Genomic DNA, 25,732 nt, shown 5'->3' with positions numbered 1-25,732 from the left:
TGTCTGTTTGTGATCTCCCTGGGTCCCTCACTATTAATGGATAAAACTAAAAGAACTCTGGACCTTTCTTTCCTGGGCCCCATGTCTCCATGAGATCAGGGATCTAGCATTAGGTCCTTCCTCCCTGTGGATGGACCCATAATATGGAAACAGGGAAACCACAGTGGCCCTTTTCTTCTCTCTTGTTAACTGAGTATCAGAAAAAAGAAAGCCAGGCCAAGAAGACAGAGGAATGAGGCAGATGCCCAGAGGGAACTTAAGAGCTGCTGCAGAGTCCCAGCCACTCTGCCATCCCCCAACTGGGTCACTGGATAGCCAGCTGCTTCCTGTCCTGGAATTTAAGAGGTACACTTATGTCCCCCTGCAATGCATTAAAACCTTGATTTGCCTTGAGTTGATTCCTTTTACTCGTTTTGTGTACGTGTTCCACATGCATGCAGGTTTGCGTGTGTATTTGCATTGCATGTGGAAGGGAGTTAACATCTAGTGTTTTCCTCAATTGTTTTCTGCCTTAAATAATGAAGCAGGGTCTGTCATTTGAACCCAGAGCTAGCTTATTTGGCTAAGCCAGTTTTCCCACAAAACTCTTTCTTCTCCATCTCTCCAGTGGTGGTCACCATGACTAGCCAACATTTATAAGGATGCTGGGAATCCAAACCTAGGTCTTCAAGCTTTAGTCATTGCCATCTCTCCAGAGCCTTTTACTCGTTTATGGATTTTATGTGTATGAGTGCTTTGTATGCACGTATGTCTGCACACCAGAAGATGGCATCAGATCCCATTACAGGGGACTGTGACCTTCCATGTGGTTGCTGGGAACTGAACTTAGGGCCTCCGGAAGAGCAGCCAGTGCTCTTAACTGCTGAGCCATCTCTCTAGACCCTTGGTTATAATATTTTTACACACATATATAATTAAATGTTAACAATATACTATGCATTATTGTATATTGCTATTTTTGTTATTGCATGCACTGGTGGCAAGGCATGCACATGGAGGTCAGAGGACAACTTTGTGGAGTTGGTTCTTTCCTTCTTTTTTTTTTTTTTCTTTTTTTTGGAGCCGAGGACCGAACCCAGGGCCTTGCGCTTTCTAGGCAAGTGCTCTACCACTGAGCTAAATCTCCAACCCCTCCTTCTATCTTTAAATGAATCTAACTCAGATTGCCAGATTTTTGTGGCAAGTGCCTTTACCCACTGAGCCGTTTCACTGGTCCTTTTATTACATATTATTTTATACTATATTATTATCTATATTACATATATTTCAGATTACTAAAATATATTTGTTTCCTCCCCCAGGACATCTTGGTTTAGAGATGGGGTCTCAGTGCGGTGCTGGTATGTGCCTTTATCCCAGCTCCTGAGGTTATATGGAGCACTGGAGAAACTCCCAACAGTGGTCCACTCTTGGCAGATGGCTGCTAACTAAGTAGTAGCATGTGGGTCTTAGATCCAGTCCTCCTACCCTCTGTTCTGCCCCAGCAGCATCCCTGGGGCACCTCAGGCTTGCCTATCCTTGACAAAGTAGCTTTTATGACTGCATGAGCTGCGACTGTGGACTTTGTCTCTTTGCTTTGAACTGGGCAGTGGTTTACAGTTGGCCTTGACTTAGAGCCTCTCTCCTGGCTCTATTCCCAGTTCCCAGATCCTGCCTCTCCTGCTTCAAGGTTGCTGGCAGTGTCAGGCTTTGGACCTCATTCCTTCTGGCTGCTCTGCTGATTGTTTTACATCTCTCCTTGTGTTCAGGGAGACAGTCTTGTAAAGTGTGAGGCCCGAAATCTCTTTCCCCACTTTCTGGTCATTTGCATGCACTCGTTTATGGTTACCCTTGAGTAAAGTGACTACTACATTTAGCTCAAACACTCATTCAATTTACGTTAAATTAATGATTACTTTCCCAGTATCCACATGGTTTCCATTCAGGACCCTAGGAGGTTATTAAAATTCATGGATGCTCAAGTGTGTACGTAAAATAGTAAGGTATGTAGTCCTGGCTAGCCAGGAACTTGCTATGTAGACCAGACTGGGCTTAAACTCAGATACCCATTTGCCCCTACTCCCAAGTACAGGGAGGAAAGGTGTGTGCCAGTGCTCTCAGTCTGACTCATGATCTTGAGTTGACTTCTTTCCCATCATGTTTTTAGAAACTCTTCCCTTTGGCCAACATTTCTGGACCTATCCCCACATTAAGTTACATGACCCCATATATGGTTTGACTCTCACAGTTTAAGCAGCTTTTCTTTAATTCATTACCATACCAAATAAAGTTGATGCTTTTGTATATCTGTGGTTGGCTGAATCTGTGTATTGGGGTTAATAGTATTTGTTTTTTTTTTTTTACCCCATCTTTGATCATTTAATTCCCACATAAAAAGACAAAACTTAAATATTGATAAGCCTTAAAGCATTAGAGCTGGGCAGATGTCAGCCCTCTATGCTATTTTGTCTATGTTTCTGTCAGTAACCCTGAGGTATCATGTGCCATGCTCCGCCTGGGCTGCTCCTGCTCCAGCGGGCCAGCCCACTCTGCTAAGTGTTCATATCCACCTACCCCATGTTTTTGTTTTTTCCTTGTCTCAGGTTTATTTGTGAAAACAGCACAGGACACTGGTCATCTGCAAATAGTGTGTAGGTAGCTGTGTCGCAGCAGTCCGTCTGTTTTCACACTGGCAGGAGCCTTTTCTATGAAGCCTTCACAGGGGCCTGGGCACCTTTGGGAGTCTGAGCTGGAGCTTTGGCCCTGGTTTGAACCTTGGGCTTTGGTTGGCAGAGCCTAAGACCCTTGACTGTGTAACTTCTTTTTTTTTTTTTTTAAGATTTTATTTATTTATTGTATATAAATACACTGTAGATCAGATCTCATTACAGATGGTTGTGAGCCACCATGTGGTTGCTGGGAAAACCTCTGGAAGAGCAGTCAGTGCTCTTAACCACTGAGCCATCTCTCCAGCCCCGGCTGTGTAACTTCTAATCCTTTTCCCAAACTTGGGGTGAGTGGTGAAAGCTTGGCTGAGTTTGTGGCTGGGGCCCTTTGACATCTTGGGCTCGATGGCCTGAGGGTTCACGAGGGCCATGGTGGCTTCTGTGTGTGCACTCACTTCACTGCCTTTGCATTGTTGGCCTGCATCTTCTTCAGGCCTTTCTTGTGCTTCTTGGCAAAGCGCATGTCCCTCAGGAACTTGGGGTCAACCCCCTTAAGGGATTCGTTATCTTTGTAACGGGGTTTCTTGATGCCATTTCTGTGCCATTTGTGGGACTGGTTGTGTGTGGTGTGGTTCTTGGACTTGGCCACGTCTGCACAGTAACCTGAGGCTCCTGCATGTTGTAAAAATATAAAAAATAAAAAAGGTATGGTTGTCTTTTATCCCCACTAGGTCTGGCACCACCTGCCCCAAGATATCTGCTAGACATCTTGGTGGAAACACATCCCAACTCCACGTGGCCCAGTGTCTCCTGCCACCACACACTTTCCTACACTCAAACCATCACATAAAAGAACACACAACACAATAATCTTTGACCCAATTGATAAGATATAATTACCCATTTAAACATACAGTGCCCAATATACATCCATCCCTTAAGAACATTAATAACAATCTGTAAAGACACAGAGCAGAATCTTAACGTCACTCGCCATATTATCCTGCCATGGCTGCTCTCCCTCTCCCTCCTGTCTCCTCCTCCTCCTTTCCGTTCCAGTCTCCTCCTCTTCCCTCAAACTTCTCTCCCACCCATTCTTCCTTCTCATCCAATGACAGGCCTCCTTCTATCCTGTACCTGCCCCTCACCTGTATTTTACAAATTCAATGGGGAGAAGGTTCTGGTGAAGTCACTTGAGTCCTGAGTAATGACTAGGCAGCTGTCCTTGGGGCAGTGGAATTAGCATCAAAATACAGATAATTCCAGGGCAAACCACAACAACCTCAGCACTTGGGACTGGAAGCCAAGGCAAGTCTTATAAAGGACATTTAATTGGGTTGGCTTACAGGTTCAGAGGTTCATCCCATTATCATAAAGGTGGGAACATGGCAGCATCCAGACAGGCATGGTGCAGGCAGAGCTGAGTTCTACATGCTCATCTGAAGGCTGCTGGTAGAAGACTGGCTTCCAGGCAGCTAGGATGAGGTCTTAAAGCTCATGCCCATAGTGACACAGTTCCTCCACCAAGGCTACACCTCCTAATGGTGCCACTTCCTAGGCCAAGCACACACAACCCAGAACACCATGGTGCCTTCTTCCTTCCTCTTCTCTTCATGGTGTTTGCCTCAGATCCCAAAGCTCTGGAACCAAGTCCCCACCTACTCTCCTGTAGACATCTTTATTCAACCAATAGTTTTAACTTAAGGAGCAACGTTTGCACAACGAAACCAGGCATACCGGAGAATTCACTCCTCCAGAGGCAACGAGATCATCCAATCTTCTGATACAGAATTTAGCATTACAATACAGGGTAACCGACCAAACCTCAACACTATGTAAAACTCAGTTTATCTCTTTTAGAAACAAAACATTTTCACTAAATACATTGAATTTAATTGTATCCACCAGTTTGGAAAGTACCACCAGGTGTAAAATGACAATAAAAGCCACTCCATAGCATTTTTCCTTAAAAAAATTGTTTTTAAATGTTATATATATTTTGCCTACATACATATATATGTGCACCACATGCAGGTTTGGTGTCACAGATTCCCTGGAATTGGAGTTACAGATATCTGTGAGCTGCCATGTTGGTACTGGGAATTGAACCCAGGTCCCCTAGAGGAACAGCCTTTGCTCTTAACCACTGAGTCATTTCTTCAGTCCCTCAATTGGTATTTGACCAAAAAAAAATCATATTCCACAATACATATGACATATATAATATTAGAAATGCCTTTAAAGGGGGCTTGCCTAGAAATATCTTTGGGCTGAGTTCTGTTTAATAATGGTTAGACATTTGCACAGACCTTGATAGGCTCATTATAAAGGTGAAGGTTTTGCCTACAGAAGTCATTCTGGATGACAAACACCTTAGATCAGTATGCCCATTATCAGCAGAAGGGAAAAACCTTAGTCAAAAAGTCATACTTTTTAAAACTTATGCTCGACAGGACAAACAGCACTTCTAACTTTCATTGGCCAGAGTGAGTCACATGACCATAGTGCCTCTGCTCCAGGAGTCAGGGGCCTAAACACTGTGTGTGTATTTATATATGTATCATTTATTTGTATTTTGTGTGTGTGTGTGTGTGTGTGTGTGTGTGTAACTGATTGTAGAATTTCAAGAACAACATGAATCAGTTCTTTCCTTCCACCATTTTGGTCTTGGGAAATAAACTCTAGTCATCGGACAAGTTGCCAGCATCCATATCAACTGAGATATTTGACTGGCCCTCAAAGGGTATTTAAATCAGGACTGCTTCTTTTTTTTTTTTTTTTCATGAGGCTCCTTATGTAAAGGCACTTAAATATTAAAATTAAACATTAATAACTGTAGGGAGTGGCGCGGCAGCTGTATGATAATGAGGTGAATCTGGCGCCCTCCTAACAACAGTACTGAGCATGTGTGGGGTTTTGCACCTGGTTGGGGCGGTACTATGCTAAATGGGAGTTCATGCCGCGCCAATCTCTGGAGGACAAGTAGCTGGGATGGCAGTGGGGTGACTCGTGCCCCACCAATCCCTGAAAGAAGATTAACATACTGTTGTGTATATAAGCCGAGCGGCTTTGCCGCTCGGCGCGGTAACACTTAAAGCGGTAATGCTTAAAGCGGTAACACAAAAAGCTGTAACACTTGGAGCTGTAACACTTAGGGCTGGCTGCCGCCGCCTCCCTGTATCAACAAAGAAGGTGTCCTGCAGTAAAGGCTGTTGAGAAGAATCCAACCGTGTTGCGTCTTCCTTGCTGGACGAGGTGGGCGCGACAAATAACAAATTATAAATTTATTCAAAACAATTTTTGTTTACTATTTTTTGATTTTATGTCCATGAGCAAAATCAGGTCATCAGATTGACCATTACCAACTGAGACATTTTATTGGCCCTCAGAGGGTATTTGTACATTCATGTTCTAGCAACATTATCTACAATGGACACAGTTTCAACACAACCAAAGTGCCCATTCCTGGAGCAATGGATGAAGAAAATGTGGCATACATGCAATAGAATATTCTGCCTTAAAAAGAAAGGGAATTTTGATAAAACTACAATGTGAGGCTTGAAGACAAATATTTGTATAACTTAGTTGTGTGAAGTACCCAAAATACTCAAATTTATGGAAAGTCAAGTAAATGTTGGTTTGAAGGAACCAGAGAGAGAGGATGAATGGGGATTAGTGTTAATAGGTACAGAGTTTCAGCTGACGAAGGTAAAAATATCCTGGAGATGGACAGCACTGGTGTTTATACAAGTAAATGTAGTTGACAGCACAGACTGTGCTTGGATATGGCTAAAAAGATCCATTTTATGTTACATATTCATCTTCGTTGTGGAGCTGCTTTCTCCTAATTGTAAAATGCTTTCCTTGAAGGAAAGGGGAGCTCACATGAACAGACCTATAAGGGGAAAGAGTGATGGCTCAGCAGTTAAGAGTACAGAACAGCTTCCAGAGGTCACGGGTTTGAGTTCCAGCACCCACATGGCAGCTCACAAACATCAGGGGATCTCACGCCCTCTTCTGGCTTCCACAGGCACTGCATGCGTGTGGTACAGTAATACATACAGGCAAACATTGATACACATAAAACATTAAAAGAAACCCAAGACTCAAGAGACCCCTCCCCAAGGTTATTTATTTGACATAGGGTCTCACATAACCCAGGCAATTTAGGATGACCTTCAACTTCTGATCCTTCTGCCTCTTAAAGCTGTGTCTACAGCAGTGGGCCACTATATCCTGTTCATTTTAAAATTTTTAGTTTTTAAATTTAAAGTTTTTTTTATGTGTGTGGATGTTTTGCTTGTTTCTCTGTGTACCACATACGTGCAATGGCCAGTTCCTTCGGAGCTGGAAATTAGCTGGTTGTAAGCCCCTATGTGGGTGCTGGTAATTGAACTCAAGTTCTCTGGAAAAACAGCAAGCTCAACCAGTCAGCAGTCCCTCTAAGTTGTTGTTGTTGTTTTTTAAAAGACAGGGTCTCTATATATCCCTGGCTGTCCTGGAACTCACTATGTAAACCAGGCTGGTCTCGAACAAATTCTTCCTGTGTTTGCTTCCTAGGTACTGGGATTAAAAGGGTGCCCACCACTCCTGTCCTCCTCCTCATATTTTTTTTAAAATCCAGCTTTTGGCTTCCTCAGGATTACTGCTCTTCTATTTTATTAAACATTTTGTGTTAAAAACTTCATGCATACAAAAAATGGTCACCTCCGTAATTCTCGAAATTCCATCAGGTTGAGACAGACGCTCGGTATTCACTGTCTGCAAAATCCTCCAGAGCCTAAGCAACCCAAGTAATGCTTGGAAAGAACAAATTACTATGTTTTCCAGAGGGGGCGCCTCTCCGGGCCCCTCCGATCGCCAAGCTTATATAGTGTCGGGGGTGGGGTGGGTGGGTGGTGGCGGTGTCATTCCCATATCTAAACGGGTTTGTCCTGGTTTCTCCCGCCGGGCGAGGCTTACCGCAGACACTGAGGCTGCCACCACAACACTTGGGGTTTGGTTGAGGGAGCGCCAACTTCCCCAGAGAACAAAGTTTTCCTTGGGGCTCCGCCGGCACGCCACACCCCGGCCAGAGGCAGCTCTTCCGTCTAGGCCTCTGCCGACTCGGCCGGAGCTCACTCCGCTGTCCCCAGCCCTCCTTTCCCCTCCCCCCGAAGGTGGCGGTTGGTCGCGCGCCTCTGTGCCTTTTCCAACCCCTCCGCTAACAAGGGGCTCCAGGCCCTCTGGGATTGGCTGCGTCAAAGGACATCTGCTCTCAACCTCTTTGATTGGCTGCTATCCTCGCGCGATGCAGCCTCCAATTGGCTAGGTTAGAGCGCCTGCGCGGCGGGGTTCTCGCTCGCCAGCCATTCCTGTAGAGGACTGCGGGTCGTTCGGACGTTTTGCCTGTCGCTGTAGGAGAGGTCCAGTCTCTCCGAGAAGGCGGTTGCGGCGGCAAAATGAAGATCTTTGTAGGCAATGTCGACGGGGCGGATACGACGCCGGAGGAGCTGGCAGCCCTCTTCGCGCCCTATGGCACGGTCATGAGCTGCGCCGTCATGAAACAGTTTGCCTTCGTGCACATGCGCGAGAACGCTGGCGCGGTGCGCGCCATCGAGGCCCTGCATGGCCACGAGCTGCGTCCAGGTCGCGCGCTCGTGGTGGAGATGTCGCGCCCGAGGCCCCTGAACACTTGGAAGATTTTCGTGGGCAATGTATCGGCTGCATGCACAAGCCAGGAATTGCGCAGCCTGTTCGAGCGCCGTGGACGCGTCATCGAGTGTGACGTGGTAAAAGGTAACGCGGGAGCGCGCTCGGGGGAGGGGACGCGCGGTGCTCTCAGCCTATTAGCCACGCCCCTCACCCAGGGGTTGGTCCTCAGGGTTGGGAATGGTGGGGAAGTTTGCAGGAGCGGGAGTCTAAGGTGCTGGGGGCGAGTTCGGTAGAACCACCCTTCTCCCCTGCGGTCCAAGCAACATTCATCAAGTGGGAGGAGTCGGCTCTGGGCGGGTGCTGTGGCCACTGCAAGCCGAAGCCACGGGTCTGGGGACGCGCCAGAGATTTGCGAGTGTCCGGGCTTGGGGGAGGCGCCTTTTCCTGGTTGCATGAGCCTTGCACCAAAATGAAATTGGGAAGAGAAGGGCACCAGCCGTATTATGGAGCGGGGAAGATTTCGCCATTTCCCCACTACGTCTCCAGACACTGATCAGATCAAGGGAAAAGGGAAAAGGGTTGGGTTTAAGCCCCCAAGGCCGCTGTGGGGTTCCCTCCCGACCATTGCTTCCAAGCGGAAGGGAGCGGGGTCCTTGGTGGTTTCTCGGATTCGGGTCTTTTAGTATTATCTGGAGTGGATCTGCTTGTGGGTACGGGAGGGGCCTCTTCCGAACCCCTTGGCCTTTCTGTGTTTGATGGGTTAGCCTTGGTTTTGTGCTTTTTAATTCTACCCCACCTCACCTCTCACTTGGTGTTCGGTTTTTCTTTCCAAGTGGAACCCTCGGTTTTCTTTGTTTATTTTTGCATGTAGAAGGAGGCTATTAAGCCTCTCCCCAGGTAGCCTTAACTTGCTAAGCTGGTGCCTCAGGGCACAGCTGTTTTATAAACTTGGTGAGACTGCAAAGGAGTGCATCTCACATACTCTGGTCTTGGGGAGGGGATGTGAGAGAGGCGTGTGAGGTTTCTATTAAACTTGAATTTAACACCATTTATTCAGTTAGTACTTTTTATTGCTCCAGTAATCTTGGAACAGCTCACTAGTTTGCCTTTTCTTTGAGGAAATGTGTCTTTTTCAGACCCTGTTGATTTTCATAGGTTGGGGTTTTCTCTCTTTAATTTCTAAATACTTGTTTTTTTGTGTGTTGGCAAGATTTTATGGGACACCCAGACCAGTATGGGTTTCACTGATTGATCAGAGTTTGCCCTGTCATTTTCAACAACTCACCCTGGGAGTGAGGCCCTGTTTATTCCCTACTTCTGGTGTTGTTGGATTCATATTTGCTCCGTGCCCTGTAAGGAATTTTGAGAACAGGAACTGAAAGTGGGTATAGGCGCAGGCACTTGTTCATACTCATCCAAGGGTTCATTTTGCTGTCTTGAAAAGTCACATTTCTTGGGCCATTCCTTGTCTTTTCAGGGGGGCGCGGGGCGGCGAAGGGTCATAGGGTGTGCATTAATAGGAACAAATTTTTTTGTTCTGCCTTAATACTGCATTCTGTTTTCATCAATTCAGGTCATATCTGGAATCTGACCTTACTGCGAACTTTAGCAAACTGTGTGATTTATGAGTTTTTGCTTCTGCTTAGAGTAAAAGAGTAGGGAAGGTCTCAGTTTGGTTATTTGGTCAGCATAAGTATGGGATATATGAGTTTTTAAGAGAGTCTTGTGGTTTTTTTTTTTTTTTTTTTTTTTTTTTTGAGAGTCTTGTGTTTAATTGACCTATTTAGTTTCTTTTTTAGTTCTTAGGTAGTCTGGCTAGTAGAGTGGGAGTAGAATTCAGTACCTCAGGGGACAGATTCCATTGGAATTTGTATGGGTCAATAAGCTTTCAGATGATAGGCCAGAAATTTGCTTGAATTTGTTTGGGACAGGCAGTAAGTGACAGGTTGGGAATAACGTCACATGAGATGTAGAACTCTAGTTTGACTCCCTGTGAGAGAAGGTTATGTGTATTCTTTCCTTTTGAAAATAGATATTTATAGCAGAACTATACTCTAGGCTGATAGGACACAGTTTCTATCCTTTGATACAAGAGATTTGATAAGATTTGAATATACTACTGATGCCTCTGTCTTGTTCGGGGTGAAAGATTTTAAAGTTGGAAGTGGAGCAGAAGAGATTTGGTCTGATTCTATAAATAGCTTACTCATTTTGGGGAGGGGATTCTGAGGATGGGCATTTGGTTGAGGCTGTCAAGATTTTGAAAAGTGAAGAAGCTTGATCTTAAGCAGGATGACCAGCTCTGTTTTATTTCACGGAAAAAACCAGTTGCTTGGTTACTTGTGCTTTGGTATGATTTGTAGAACAAAAATCTCCATAGCAACAATGATAACTATGCTCCACAGACAGCTATATACTGCTGGATAGCCAAAGATGAACAGATTCAGGAATCATACAGGTTTCAAGGGAGGTCTGAATATCAGAAAAGAAAGATACTCTTTTTGGGGGGGGAGAGAGCCATTCTTTCTGTATACAGCTTTGCTAAGTTAAGTTAAAAGTATTTAGTCTTCATTTGGGAAAACTTTTGGTATTTTGGTTTTGTTGCTAGAGCAATTATGGAGCCATAACACCATAGAAGGTCCTGAAAAAAATGTTCGTTTGTTTGTTTATGAGACAGTGTTTATCTGTGTAGCCCTGACTGCCCTGGAAATTAGAGATCCCCTGTCTCTGCCTCAGTGCTGAGATAAAGGAGTGCGACATTGCTGGGCCCGGCTTACTATTCATTTTTTTAAATTAATTAATTTATTTCAGGTATGTGAGTACACTGTAGCTGTCTGTAGACACACCAGAAGAGGGCGTCAGATCCCATTACAGATGATTGTGAACCACCATATAGTTGCTGGGAATTGAACTCAGGACCTCTGGAAGAGCAGTCAGTGCTCTTAACCGCCAAGCCATCTCTCCAGCCCCCAGCTTACTATCCTTAACATATTGGTTTCTCTGAAGTAGTTCTCCAGGCAAGTGGGTCTTTGGAGTTCTTCAAAGTCTGGTTCTTCATTGTCCAATAAGTCAGCTGATTTTTGAGTATCTTTTGACAGGTCTGAGTTTGGCTACTTACTTCCATGAGTCTTAGCTCATCAACTAGGTAACTTAGACTCCCTCTGCTTCTACTGAGCCACATCTTCAGTGTGCACGCGCTCACCCTCCTCCCCTTAAGATCAAGTTTATGTATATGAGTGCCTACGTTTTTGTATTGCATTATTGCATGTATGCTTGATGCCCACAGAGGTCAGAGGTTGTCTGATATGCTGAAATCGGAGGGATGGTTGTGAGCCACAGGGTTGAGTGCTGGGAACTGATTCTGGATTCTCTGCAACTGCTGCAGATATTCTCAAAGATATTCTCTTTCCAATCTCCCTTCCCTTTTTGAAACAGTGTTCAGGCTGGTCCTGAACTTGCTATGTAGCTGAGGATGGCCTTGAAGTCCTGATCTCAATTGCTTCTTTTTATAAGCTGGTATTTAAGGTGTGTACTGCCATGGCCAGCTCATACTTCCTTCTAATATCAAGCTGGAAACTTAACCTTCTGATAGAAAATGACTATATTTGTATCAGAGGCCTTCCCTCATTAGAGCTCATTTAGATAAGTCATTTGAAAGTACTGTTCCTCTTTCCTTTCCCTCTCCCTTCTTCCTACCCAGCCCCCTGCTTTTTATTTTTTGTGGTGGTAGTAGTACAGTCAAACCCAGGGCCTTATACTTGTTATATATACACTATTCAGTTCTTAAATCTCTTTTCATTGTTGCTGCGGTTCAACCCCCCCCCCCCCCGCCTCTCCCCACCCCCAGACAGGGTCTAAGCACTGTCTGTCTTGGAATTCACTGTGTATAATTGGCTGGCCTGGAACTCACAGAGATCCACAAGTGCTGGGATTCAAGGTATATGCCACTATGATCAGCCATTTCTTATTCTGACTTGCTACTTGCTTTATTTTTTATTAATTTATTTATGTATTTTTTAAAATGTGGGAGTGCTCTGTCTGCATGTACAACTGCATGCCAGAATAGGACTCATCCCTTTTATAGATGGTTGTGAGCCACCATGTGGTTGCTGGGAATTGAACTCAGGACCTCTGGAAGAGCAGCCAGTGTCTTAACCACTGAGCCATCTCTCCAGCCCACCACTTATTTTAAACTTCTTTTCTAGAGACGTGGTCTCGCTGAGTAATCTAGGTTGGCATCCAGTCTCTGGTTCTCCTTGTCTTTTCTCCTGATTCCTACCATATGCTGGGTAGAGCTTGGTCTTTTAAACTCAAAACCAGGTATAAGGTGTAGATGAACTATCTAATTTCTCTTGTAAACTCATTGAAATTTTTGTTAGGTGTTTTTCCTAGCTCATTTTTGAATAGGATGATAAACAGGTGGGTGGTCATGTGGTACATGGGGTTTATTTATTTTTTATTATGTGTATATGTGAAGCCTAGAACTAGACGACATTAGATCCTCTGGAATTATTGTAGGGAGTTGTGAACCACCTGATAGGGTGGGGTGCTTTTAACCACTAAGCCATCTCTAGCTCCCATTGCATGCCTTGAACTGCAGCGTTTGGGAGTCAGGCAGGCAGATGTGTGTGAGGTGGAGGCCAGTCTCGTCTAGGTCTATGTATATTCAGATCTAGGACAACCAGAGCTATATAGTGAGGGAGAAAAATATCAAGAAAAAGTAAGGTTTCCTGTCCTTCACAGTGTTTATCTCTTTCAGTCCTACCTTCCTGCCCCATCTATCTTTGAGCTCTTGCCAATCTTGATGTTTTCTCTTCATTTTGAGTGGGTGTTTCTGTTATTACATTCTCCTGGTTGAGGGCAAGTTCAGCCTTTTAAAAACATTTACTTATTTATTTACTTATTTTGAAGCAGTGCCTCACTTTGTAACTCTTGCTGGTCTCTAACTCATCTGTCTGCCTCACTCCCTGAGTGCTGGGGTTGTAAGCAAGCTGTACCACTCTGTAGTAAAGACATTTTAGACCACAACTGCTGTTTTTAGCTGATTCAACCCAAAGTGGAGATCAGCAATCAAAGGACAATTGAACTGTCCCATGGCTAGATGAACATTTTACCTTTCAAAGTTGGGGTCATTGAAGACTTATTTGTTGAACTAGGAGCATCAAACTTGGCATTCACTTTTTTTTTTTTTTAAAACAGGCACGGTGCTCCACACCTTTAATCTAGTACTTCCTTGGAAGGCAGAGGGACGGGGAATCTGATTTGGAGACTAGCCTGGTCTACATACTGAGATAGGACAGCCAGAGCTACATAGTGAGAGCCTGTCTCGAACCCTCCCTCCCCATAGAAAATAGACTATTTTAAGTGTGTATTTCTGCCTGCATGTATGTGCCTAAACAGGTCAGAAGTAAGTGGGATTTTTGGGAACTGGAGTTATGTATAAGTGATTGTGAGCCTCCCTGTGGGTGCTGAGAACCAAGCCTGGATCCTGTGTAAGAGAACCAGTGCTCTTTCCTACTGTTGGTCCAACTCCTGCCTCATTCTGTCCTTTTATCACGGTAAGCAGCTTTTAGGTTGAAATGTGGCATTGTGCTTTATTAGAGATTAAAAATAATGTTTTCTAGGGAAATAAACCTCTGGTTAGGTCAGTTTAGGTTTGAAGAACTGTTGTGACTCCCATTATTGTCCTATATCCGTTTACACCTCTCAAGGCATTACTGTCCTCTTACTTGAACCTTTAACTTGAGGTTGGTAGGATAAATTTTTCCAGGGAGGGAATAAATGGAAAGTTCTCTCCGTCACCTAGATAGTCAGTGACGAGTGGGTCTAATGAGACCAGCCTTAGCGTCTCCCCAGGATCATTACATTCTGCCACTTGTGTCTTATGTCTTTGGAGGTTGCATTGTCTTCAAATGCAGGAGACGACTTGTATAGGAACAGCTTAGCTAAGGCATCTCAAGAAAAGTCCTAAAATAGGGTACTGTTTGGAGGCATTTGGATGTCATTTCCAATAATCTGTTTAATAAAAATGGAACCTTAGTAATTTCATCCAGATAACTTTATTCTTAAATTAATATGACAGAGATTGGATCCTAGCTCTTGGATACCTTAAAGTAGCCACAGGTCCAAAATGGAGTTACGTGCAGAGCCTTATTTCTCAAGACAGGTTCCTATCATTGCTCTTCAGATCCTGCTGATGGCACTATTATAGTTTGTGGTATGGATGTTACCAAGAATTTCTTCCCCTTTAAAGTTTTCCCATATGCTGAAGGTGATTAGAGTTCTCAGATCAATATCCTGTCTTTGACTTTATCCCAACACAGGGTCTTTAATGAGAGAGCATAGGTAAGTGGTATTACTCAGTCATGATCTAGCATGTGTGAGGCCCTTCCTATGTTAATCCACACCCCCATGCCCCCAAATTGCCACTTATGGTAAATCTGAAAAAGCAGTAAACAGTCTTCTAAGGGGAAGGTATTCTGTCCCTTAAAGTGGAACTAGAGGAAGTAATGTGGATTTATATCTGTTCTCTTATGTTATTGACACTCATAGGTTCTAGCTTCTGTCCAAGTTAACATTTTTAGTCATTTTACACAAGCTTGTCCAAGGACTTCTCAGGATAAAGACTGATGAAGTAGGGCCATGGAAGAGCTAGCTGGGCTTTGGTTGTGGCATTACTTGATTTATAGCAAGCTACATAAAAACATTGACCATGCTTGCCTGAAAGAGAAGATGATGGTCTTTTCCTCACAGAATTGTTGAGACTTTGTGTGTATGAAAGTGACTGTGAAAACTGCAAGTAACATGAAAGGGGAAGGTTACTTTGGAGGGGTTTGTGAGTGCCCTCGTAGTCACTCTGCTTTTACTACATTGCACCTTGACTAAGCGAGTCTTGCCAAAATGTGAGTGGTTTCTAGTGGCTTAAGCTCTGCTTCAGAGGTGAGCAGTAAGCAGTATTGAATGTGCTTTAATTGAGAGAACTGAGTCATCTAGGAGTGCTTTCTGTGTGCCTGCTGGCTTATGTTTATAAACGCTGTGAAGAGTTTTATCCTGAGTTAGTTCACCTTTGCTTTTCTCTTTTCTCACCAGAAAGTTGGTTGAGGTGGCAGGGGCACAGAGAACACCAAAGTTAAAGGTGACTGCTTGAAACAGTTATGTTTTGTTACACATTAGCCATACTTCATGGCATACTCACATAGAGGAGGGTTTAGAGAGACCTGGATGTAGCTGGCAACAGCTGGGTGCTGTTGTGTGTCCAGTTTGGGACCCAACAGGTAGCATGCCCTGCCCCCCTAATTGCTAACCCTCTGTCTGCTGCTTTATCAGACTACGCGTTTGTTCACATGGAGAAGGAAGCAGATGCCAAAGCCGCCATCGCGCAGCTCAACGGCAAAGAAGTGAAGGGCAAGCGCATCAACGTGGAACTCTCAACCAAGGGGCAGAAGAAGGGGCCTGCCCTGGCTATCCAGTCTGGGGACAAGACCAAGAAACCAGGGGCTGGGGATACAGCATTCCCTGGAACTGGTGGCTTCTCTGCCACCTTCGACTACCAGCAGGCTTTTGGCAACAGCACTGGTGGCTTTGATGGGCAAGCCCGTCAGCCCACACCACCATTCTTTGGTCGCGACCGCAGCCCCCTGCGCCGTTCACCTCCTCGAGCCTCTTATGTGGCTCCTCTGACGGCCCAGCCAGCCACCTACCGGGCCCAACCCTCTGTGTCTCTGGGAGCTGCATATAGGGCCCAGCCTTCGGCCTCTTTGGGTGTCGGCTATCGGACTCAGCCCATGACAGCCCAGGCAGCTTCGTACCGTGCTCAACCCTCTGTCTCCCTTGGGGCCCCATACAGGGGTCAACTGGCTAGCCCTAGTTCCCAGTCTGCTGCAGCTTCCTCACTTGGCCCATATGGTGGAGTCCAGCCCTCAGCCTCAGCCCTTTCCACCTATGGGGGTCAGGCAGCTGCAGCTTCTTCGCTTAATTCCTATGGGGCTCAGGGCTCCTCCCTTGCTTCCTATGGTAACCAGCCATCCTCTTATGGCGCCCAGGCTGCCTCTTCATATGGGGTTCGTGCGGCTGCTTCTTCCTATAACACACAGGGAGCAGCTTCTTCCCTAGGTTCCTATGGGGCTCAAGCAGCCTCCTATGGTGCCCAGTCTGCAGCCTCCTCACTAGCTTATGGAGCCCAGGCAGCCTCTTACAATGCCCAGCCCTCAGCCTCTTACAGTGCCCAGTCTGCCCCATATGCTGCACAACAGGCTGCTTCTTATTCTTCCCAGCCTGCTGCTTATGTGGCACAGCCAGCCGCAGCTGCTGCCTATGCTAGCCAGCCAGCTGCCTATGCTGCACAGGCCACTACCCCAATGGCCGGTTCCTATGGGGCTCAACCAGTTGTTCAGACCCAGCTGAATAGTTATGGAGCTCAAGCATCTATGGGCCTGTCAGGCTCATATGGAGCTCAGTCTGCTGCTGCGGCCACTGGCTCCTATGGTGCAGCAGCTGCCTATGGGGCGCAGCCTTCTGCCACCTTGGCAGCTCCTTACCGCACTCAGTCATCAGCCTCATTGGCTGCTTCCTATGCTGCCCAGCAGCATCCCCAGGCTGCTGCCTCCTACCGTGGCCAGCCGGGCAGTGCCTACGATGGGACAGGCCAGCCGTCAGCAGCCTACCTGTCTATGTCCCAGGGGGCCGTTGCCAACGCCAACAGCACCCCACCGCCCTATGAGCGTACCCGCCTCTCCCCACCCCGGGCCAGCTACGACGATCCCTACAAAAAGGCTGTCGCCATGTCGAAAAGGTACTGTATGCCCCCCCTGCCTCAGCCCCCAGCTGGGGCTTAGGGCCAAGGGGCTGAGGTTGGCATGGGAGGGAAAAAGGAGCCATTGGCCCCTCCCTTGGTCTTACTTCTGTGGGATGTCCAGAGGTCATGAGGGTGAGTGTCTGGATATTTCTGACCATGAGGATTCAGGTAGAGCATAGTGCTCAACCTGGGGTGATACCAAGAAACCTAGGGCCAGGGAACATCACCATTCTAGGATAGCCTGATGAACCAATGGAGCCACTTTTTGCAGGATTGGCTCATAGTTTTTCCCCACTGTCTGAAAGATCCTTAAACTCATTCCCTTGTTCTGGTTTTGGTGGGATGGATGTGAAAGAAAGTAGTCCTTTTGGCACTCACTGGCTGAAGGCAAGCTTATGAGGTGCGTCCACCCTGAGAAGTTGGGGGCCCTACTTTCGTCCGTCGTTCTGTTGATAAACCAAGGTCTTTTTGTGCAGGGCCCATGAATTGGGATAGATTGTTTGGGAATGTAGACCAGAATTTACCTTGGCTGGTTTGGAAGGGAGAGAGACCTTCAGCAGAGGGCTTGGTTTCCCACTGACTTGAAGAACCCAGGTTTGAGTTCTTGGCCTGGATAGGATGATGAGCCTTCTGACAGGGAAACCAAACTTTTTGAGACAAATCTGGTATACCCTCCCTGTCCCCAATGGCATCTCTCCCCTAGGCCTACCTGGAGCCCTCCCCTCAACTGTCTCATTCACCAACTGTCTTCTTCTCTCGACTAGGTATGGTTCCGACCGGCGTTTAGCCGAGCTCTCTGATTACCGCCGTTTATCAGAGTCGCAGCTTTCGTTCCGCCGCTCGCCGACAAAGTCCTCGCTGGATTACCGTCGCCTGCCCGATGCCCATTCCGATTACGCACGCTATTCGGGCTCCTATAATGATTACCTGCGGGCAGCTCAGATGCACTCTGGCTACCAGCGCCGCATGTAGGGCTATCCTGGGGATGGGGCACCACAGGAGGGGAGAGAGAGGGAGAGATAGGGTAGGGTGCAGACCCATGTTATCACCACCCTCTCTCATACCTCTCCCTATGGTGGCTATTCATTCCCTCCCTCTACCATGTGGGCCTTCCCCAGGAGAGGACCCTTTTGTGTTTGGCAGTAACCTGCTTTGTTTCTTTGCCTCAGCAGCACATCTTGCTACTGGCTTTAGATCTGCGGTTTTCCCTCTACCCAGCCATCTCCCCAAAATGGGAATTTCTTTTATATTTTTTTTTTCCTGGCTCCCTTTTATTTTTGTGCGCGATACTTAAGGTTGTTTGGAGGTGACACAACCTACAGCTGAGGTCAGGCGGCGCGTTATTCTTTTTAGATGTGAGGGAGGCCAGGAAAGAGTTACTTTAACCATTTCCTATGTGCTGTGCCAGCAGTCCAGGGGACCCTGACTGTCCGTGTAGCCTGTTGAGACTGAGATCCTGTTGGGACAGTCAGTTGGTATGTGTCCAAATCCCTGCTTACCACTGATGTTTTAGCTGACGGTGACTGGCATGGTCCCAATTCCCTATCTCCCCAAGTAGGTGGTATTAGAAATCTTAATTTTCCCCCCCTCTTTTGTATGGACTACAAATAAAACTTGGGGCGATTCGTGGTTTGGAAACCTGGTTGTCATTGTCTTGATTGCACTGTCAGGTGAGCCAGTTTGACATCCAGGAAGACGTGACAGCTAGAAGAGAGGCAGCCTGAAGACCCAGAGTGGGTGTGGAAAGGCTTGGATGTGGGATTGGAGTGGTTCCCTGGTAACCAATGGAGTTAAGCTCATTATCGTCTTAAATAGCACGCCATCTTTGGGACTGCAGAGTTCAGACCAAGTGGTTGGACTTTCTCAGCAATCAATTTTAGTTGATCACATCAAAATTTAGTAAACAATGCCCGTTTCCTCTGCTTATGTTTGACCACTGTCCCTGATTTTTTCCCAATTCAAGAAAAACAAAAATAAAACAAAACTACAGTTCAGCAGGATGGTTCTGGCTGCGATCAGGCTGGGATGGGGATGGCTGCTGCCATGTTTACAAGGCTAATGAGTCCTTCAGGCCATGGGCTTGAGGGAGTGTGGAGCCTGGGAACTGGAAAAGGAGCTCTAGTTGGGGGAGTGATACCACTATCTGGTACTGACTACCCTGTGACTGGAGACATGAGGGGCAAGGGGCATTTGAAGCATATGGGGTGTTCTGGCCAGTCCTGATACTTCGCCTGTTGAACTTCACCACGGAGCATCCTTCCTGGGTCCTGCCAAGCTCAGTCATCACAGCACCCGAGACTCCTTTTCCCTGTGCATCTGTTATGGTTTTTAGATGTCTTCTTGCTGGGTTTATATTTGAGGGTGTTACAATAGACATATTCTTGAGAAAGGGCTGGGGTGCAAACATCAAGTAGGGATGCCAAGATTGGGTGAAGAATCCAGAATTCTTTTTATATTTTTAGGATGGAAGACCTGAGTAGTTTGAACCAGGGATAAGGTGAAGGCATGATCTTGGTGGGTAAATGAAAGAAGACTGGTTAAGTGGAATGGTAACTGAAACCTGATAGCCCCTGGGGAACGATGCTTTAGAAACTTCTGGGTCTTGCTGAAGGAAGATGCCTTAGCAAAAGGGAGGGTGAGAGAGCGTATGTGTCTCTCTCTCTCTCTCTCTGTGTGTGTGTGTGTGAGAGAGAGAGAGAGAGAGAGAGAGAGAGAGAGAGAGAGAGAGAGAGAGAGCGAGCGCACATGTGTGTGCGCAGTTGACAAATTGATTGGGTGGGTTGTTTATGCCTCTTTCATTGGCTTCATATGAACTTGACTGTGATAGTAGCTTACCCCAGATGTCTTCTTCCTTCTGCCCATCATGTAAAAATGCCTCAAAATTGTGAGTTCTTACTTGTGGTTAAGTGGGATAAATCTCAGGCCGTGTAGGAGGGGTCAGATCTTTTGTTTGCTTCTCTTTCTGCTCACCCCTCGCCTTCAGGTGCTTTGCTGCTCATCTTCATTCTCTCGCAGGACGGGGTGGGCGGGAGGGTGGGTTTCTTGATACTTTTTCTGTGATGGTAGAATGACTTGAGGGCCAAGTTACAGGCTGACTGGGAGAATAGGTAGAGGGTTAAATGTAGGCTGAGATTGTGGACTTTGTATTTGCAGTATTCCACAGTCACAGTTCCATGGTTCCTGCAAAAAACCAAATTCCACCACCACCAAACAAATCAAATCCCTCTGTTCCCAAAAACAGCTTAATATGTTTCTAGGGTCAGTGTTGGTCTTCATTGCAGCCCAAACTTGAAAGTGGCTTGGCCTATTTGATCATTCTGTCTGCCATCTGTAGATCTGCATGCCTTGTTGCCTCAGCTCTTGGGGTTCTCACTCAAACCAGAAGAAGCTACAGAGCGAAATCATTTGTCACTTTCTTTTCTCTTGCAGCTTGTTTAAAAGCATCGTTTTGTTTAAATTACCCACTTGCGTTAATTCTATGACCCACTCTTACTTTGCCTTTTATCAACTTGGGAAGTCGGGTTTGGGAAGCGGGAGGACAGGAATGTAATGTGTGCTGTAGAAACCGTGCTTTCATCATATCTTCAGGTCATTCAGCTTCTACACAGCACCTGTGTACCTCGGCCATATTGGAGGAGTTGTTGTTTTCTTTATTCCTGGAACAATACTGCACAGAGGCTTCTCGACTTGTCAGTTTGCTCTCTTCTGAGGGTTAGCTTTTTAAAAAATAATTTTGGGAGGCCCGCGGCTCCATTTCTTGCACTAGAGATAAGAAATGATCAATGAGGACCAGTCTGTAGAGGTGCTACTTTTCTAATTCTATATCTACACACAGCCCTCCCATCCCCCAGCTATGTCACAGTCCTTGCACATCTGTTGGCATTTTGTCCTAGCAAGCCAAGTCAGTGGACAACACAATAGCACGGGTACATAAAGTCATTCTAGACTAGTTTATTAATAGTTTTTTTTTTTTTTTTTTTTTTTTTTTTTTTTTTTTTTTGAGATCAGTTTGTAGAACAGTACTGATAGTCCTGGAATTTGCTACATAGACCAGGTTGGCCTCAAACTCACAGAAATCTACCTGCCTCTGTCTTCCAAGTGCTGGAATTAAAGGTATAAGCCTCCACTCCTGGACGTACTAATGTTCTTTAATAGAAGTTTGGATAATAGAGAAGATAGCACACGGGAAACAATATTTATCTAAATTCTATTTTTAAATGATGTTAAATGAGAGTTTTCAGAAGAAAATTTCTTAAGATTGACTTCAGGTCTTACTCTGAGTCATTTGGAACTGTATGTGGGAAGCTTGAGATGGCACTGCTGGGGGAGCGTAGTTTTGTTAACCTAAGGAAAAACTTGAGAATTCTCTAGTAAGACTTGTCTCTGGTTTACTGAATTTGAATGCTGGCTCTCTGCTGCCTCTTAGCTGTGTGATGATAGATGTGTCTGCTGCCTCATTTTGTCACCATTTCTTTTTAAATTTGAGATAGGATATCATTATGTAGCAGTGCTGGCCTGGAATTCAATATGTAGATCAGGCTGACCTCATACTCAGCTGCTTGCCTGCCTCTGTCTCATGAGTGTTGTAATTAAAGGTATGCACCACCATAATCAGCCTTTTCTTTCTCTTACTTTATTAAGAGAGGGGCTTCTGTGTCAGGTTGGTCTCCCAACTCCATATGTAGCTGAAGATGACCTTGAAATTAGATCTTTGTTTCTACATCCCCAGTGCTGTTATTAATGGTAATACCACCATGCTCAGTTTATGCAGTGCTCAGGATTTGAATGACCCTAGGGACTCCTGCATGTTAGGAAGCATTCTACCAACCAAACTGTATCCTTCGTTCCTTATCTGACAGTGATCATGGTTCTAAGTATTGCTTAAAAGTCTTTTTTTTTAATCAGTGGACTCAGAAATGTAAAGAGGTGATACTTTTATTACCAAAAAAATCCTACCCCAACCCCCAACCCCAACCCCAACCCCAACCCCCTGAGACAGGGTTTCTATGTGTAGCCCTGTCTGTCCTGGAACTTACTCTGTAGACCAGGCTGTCCTCCAACTCAGAGATCTGCCTGCCTCTGCCTCCCCAGTGCTGGGACTAAAGGTGTGGGCTGGCACTACCTGGTTAAAAGTCTTTTTTTTTTTTTTAAGATTTTATTTATTTTATGTATGTGAGCACACTGTCGCTGTCTTCAGACACAGCAGGAGAAGGCATCGGATCACATTACAGATGGTTGTGAACCACCATGTGGTTTCTGGGATTTGAACTCAGGACTTCAGGAAGAGCAGCCAGCGCTCTTAACCACTGAACCACCTCTCCAGCCCCTAAAAGTCACTTTTATATGTTAATGTTCATCAAAACCAAACTACACTACTCTTCTCGTAATTATTATTGTACTTATTATTCCGTAGTCGTGTTGGGTGGGATGATGAGCACATGACAAGTGATGGTATCATAGTCAGACATTAAATCTCATCTCGGCTGCAGAGATGGCTGACTGGCTGGCTTATCGTGCTTTCTGCACCTGGGTTTAGTTCTCTACACCTACTTGGCAGCTCACAACAACCAGGTTTAGACCTTGCAGTGCCCTCTGCAGGCCTGCCCTGTACATGGTGCACGTAATTCACTCAGGTTCACACACACATACACATGAAAAGATCTTGGAACACCGAGGTGACCTAGTGAAGTGCTTAGTTGTGCAAAGACTTGGCATATAGGTATGAATGCAGCACATACAAGTCCCATTAAAGTCTCTGTTGCTCTGAGTGGTGCATAGCTGTTCTTTGAGCTTGCTCCCCCTTCAGGGTATGTCCTAGGATCACATTTTTTTGCTTACCGAAAATAAAGTTTGCAGTACCAGGAGAGAAGTCTTGAGTGTAAGGGGACCGAAGCGGGCGGCATGGCTGCAGTGGGATTAGAGCTGGCACAGTTGGTTGTGTTATCCTTTTGATTCCTTATCACCGTCCTTGAAGGATACTGACTTTTAATTTGAACCTTTAGTGGACTTGTTACTCATTTATGGACCAGGAGCCAGTTATATATTAGAGACATAAGTTATTGATGAATGTGTTGGTTTATGCCTATATTTTAGCATGAGAAAGGCAGAGGCAGAAAGAGCATGAATTTGAAGTCAAACAAGAAGCATCTAAGAATTTTTTGTATTGTTGCTGGGGAAGAAACCCAGATCCTTGCTAGACAGTCATTATGTTTCTGAGCTACATCTCTATCCCTGACAAGATGATTTTTAAAAATGTTTCAGGATAGTGAGGGGACTCTGTCTGTCTGTATGTAGGTGGGGTGATGGGGTAAGAGAGAATTTGAATTAGGTGCCTTAATTTTTTTTTAAGTGAAAACACCAAGTTTGTATAGTTGTGAATAACCTATATTTGGGTAAATAGACATCAATATGAAGGCACAAGCTATAGTTAACCTTTTTACCTAAGGCTTCATTTTGCTGCATTTGTCAAAGTTGTGATCAAAAGTCACCTTTGACTTGATTACCAGCTTTTTTTTTTACAAGAGATTGGAAAGTTGTTCTAGGTGAGATAGGGAATAAGAGTAAGAGTATGTTACCAATCATTTTTTCCTTACTTCTGGGATTTTTTTTTTCTTTTTTTTGGAGCTGGGTACTGAACCCAGAGCCTTGCACTTCCTAGGCAAGCGCTCTACCACTGAGCTAAATCCCCAACCCCAACTTCTAGGATTTTAAACAAAGAACCTCACAGTTTAGTCAGTACCACCCTCCTTTAGTGAGCATATGACCTTTTCAGCCAGCAGCATGTATATGTTACTGAAAATTCAGTCCCTTCTTATTCTTATCCAAAAGTTATACATTATTAGTTAGCAAGTAGTTGAGTATCTCTCATGTTACCAGGGTAGTTCCAACATTGGGGCAATAGAATACAGAAAATGAACAAGATAGAATTCCAAGTGATAGTAATTATTTGCAAAAGTAACAAAGTAAATAGTTATAAGTCAGGGTCCATTGCCTTTAGATGGAGTGGCCAGTAAAAAAAAAAAATCTGAAGAAAATATTCTATTATGAATAGGTAGAGACAATAAAGCCAGTCTATCTGGAGGGCTGGTAGTAACTAAGCAGACTTGAGAATGTGGCAAGAACCTGGATGGTCCACAAACAAACTTGGATCCCCTTCCCTAGCTTTCTTTTATAATGAGTCACAGTATATAGGATTAGCTAGCTTGGGACCTGCTACACAGACCAGTCTGGCATTTTTAATTCAAGTGCTGGTATTGTCTGGCTCAACTGTGATAGATTTTTTTTTCTTTTTTTTCGGAGCTGGGGACCGAACCCAGGACCTTGTGTTTGCTAGGCAAATGCTCTACCACTGAGCCAAATCCCCAACCCCAACTGTGATAGATTTTAAAAACCAAGATTATTTTGATTTGGGGGTTGATCACAGAGTGAGGTCTGGTGGTCTTGAAGTCTGCACACTGGGAGGAATTGGGATCCCTCTCTTCCCCTTCAAACCTGTAGGGATTAGTGGAGTGAATTGGTTTTGTTTGCTTTTGCAACCCCTCTCCCCAGGAATTTTGGCATAAGAAAACAGAAAAGGATTTCTGTACCCTATGCTTTTCTGGGTGCATATTGAGTTGTGGTTATGCATTTTAGACTCCCTCAGAAAGCCTGTGCAGGATAGTAGAATTTTGTTTTATTACTGATCTCAGGTGGCATTTACTCAGTCTCAGGTGCACCAGAATGAAATGAACTGTGGCCATATTTAATGTCATATTGTGACTTTCAAGAGACCTATTTTCCAGCCTTAAATTATTGACTAGTTTTCTGCTACTGAACCCAGTAGTTTTACTTTCTGTGTTTGTTCTGCCTTCTATTTTGGTAGGCTTTTTTCCCTCTCCCTTTTATGGTAGTTTTGGGTGGTAGTATGCTCTGTTATTTTACTCCTGATCATGTTCTCATGAAGTTCCCCTGCTTTCCACCTGCTCACGTTTTAAGTTCTCCATTCAGCACCTTTTTATCTCCATCTTCAAAAGCTGCTTTGCAAAGGGTCATGACTAAAATTGCTTGCTCAATGAGTATGGAATTATGTGAAGCAGCCAGTGGGTGAGAAAAATGTGATGAGGGAATTGGACCATGTGAAGAATGTTTGTTTGTACTTGTTTACAGCTGATTGTGACAAAGCCTTTTTTTCAAGGTTAGTTTTAGGGAATTTAAACTTAGTTTTGGCTAATGGCGCCCAATAAAACCAAACAAAACCAAACTTTTGCTGTTCCCGTTTTTTGTTTTGTTTTTTGTTTCTTCTCTTGGTGGGGTGAAGCTGGGGTGGGGGTCAATTTTCAGTCTCCATGTTCACACTTTATGGGGAGGTGGGAGGCTGTTTCCTAGAGGGAACATTAACCTCAGTGCCTTCTAGGTCTCTGACCAGCCTATTGTCTGGGCCATTATACCATTAGCGAAGCTGGATCCACTGACTGTTTTAAGAGTTTTTAAATTACTTACAGATAGTTTTAATTTTGGGATAGCTTTGGGACTCAGAAGGAGTAAATTGGAAATGGCCCAAAGTGGGGGCTGATTTTAAGTAGGGGTGGGAGCGTGGCTATTTATTGCGAAATGTTTGTGTAGGTTGGATTGATGCAGCATCCATGCAGTGGGGCGTGGTGGTGAGAGGGGTGTGAAATCA

The 25,732-nt window shown here is 45.1% G+C and overlaps 2 protein-coding genes and 2 long non-coding RNA genes across 6 annotated transcripts in view; 2 read left to right on the top strand and 2 right to left on the bottom strand.

Annotated features, from left to right (window-relative positions):
* The first annotated feature begins 194 nt into the window (after positions 1-194).
* LOC147997025 (uncharacterized) lies at positions 195-2,283 on the top strand. The gene is made up of 2 exons (XR_015652829.1): positions 195-345; positions 1,302-2,283. It is a non-coding gene; the product is annotated as an uncharacterized LOC147997025 (long non-coding RNA).
* A 517-nt stretch (positions 2,284-2,800) lies between these two features.
* On the bottom strand, positions 2,801-7,775 carry LOC147997024 (uncharacterized). Its single transcript, XR_015652788.1, has 2 exons — positions 7,608-7,775; positions 2,801-3,317 (listed from the first exon to the last, which is right to left on the bottom strand). It is a non-coding gene; the product is annotated as an uncharacterized LOC147997024 (long non-coding RNA).
* A 205-nt stretch (positions 7,776-7,980) lies between these two features.
* On the top strand, positions 7,981-19,073 carry Rbm14 (RNA binding motif protein 14). 2 transcript variants are annotated; one of them, NM_133388.1, is made up of 3 exons: positions 7,981-8,423; positions 15,606-17,070; positions 17,838-19,073. In NM_133388.1, the coding sequence occupies exons 1-3, from the start codon at positions 8,087-8,089 to the stop codon at positions 18,043-18,045; spliced, it is 2,010 nt and encodes a 669-aa protein (NP_596879.1). In that variant the 5' UTR covers positions 7,981-8,086; the 3' UTR covers positions 18,046-19,073. The 2 variants fall into 2 exon arrangements, with proteins under 2 accessions (NP_596879.1, XP_087459135.1); XM_087603009.1 differs by lacking the exon at positions 7,981-8,423 and adding an exon at positions 15,374-15,414 and having other exon boundaries at positions 17,838-19,067.
* Positions 18,276-25,732, bottom strand: part of Rbm4b (RNA binding motif protein 4B) — a 47,459-nt gene continuing 40,002 nt past the window's right edge. The window contains exon 7 of one of the 2 annotated variants that reach the window (XR_015635028.1): positions 18,276-20,835. The gene's annotated coding sequence lies outside the window, so the exon portion shown is untranslated. The remainder of the gene's footprint in view (positions 20,836-25,732) is intronic. The other variant, XR_015635025.1, reaches the window with a different exon arrangement.

The sequence above is a fragment of the Rattus norvegicus genome, chromosome 1, assembly GCF_021556685.1.
Source record: "Rattus norvegicus strain SHRSP/BbbUtx chromosome 1, alternate assembly SHRSP_T2T, whole genome shotgun sequence".
In the NCBI taxonomy this organism is placed as follows: Eukaryota; Metazoa; Chordata; class Mammalia; order Rodentia; family Muridae; genus Rattus; species Rattus norvegicus.
This window is presented reverse-complemented; position numbering and strand designations above follow the sequence as displayed.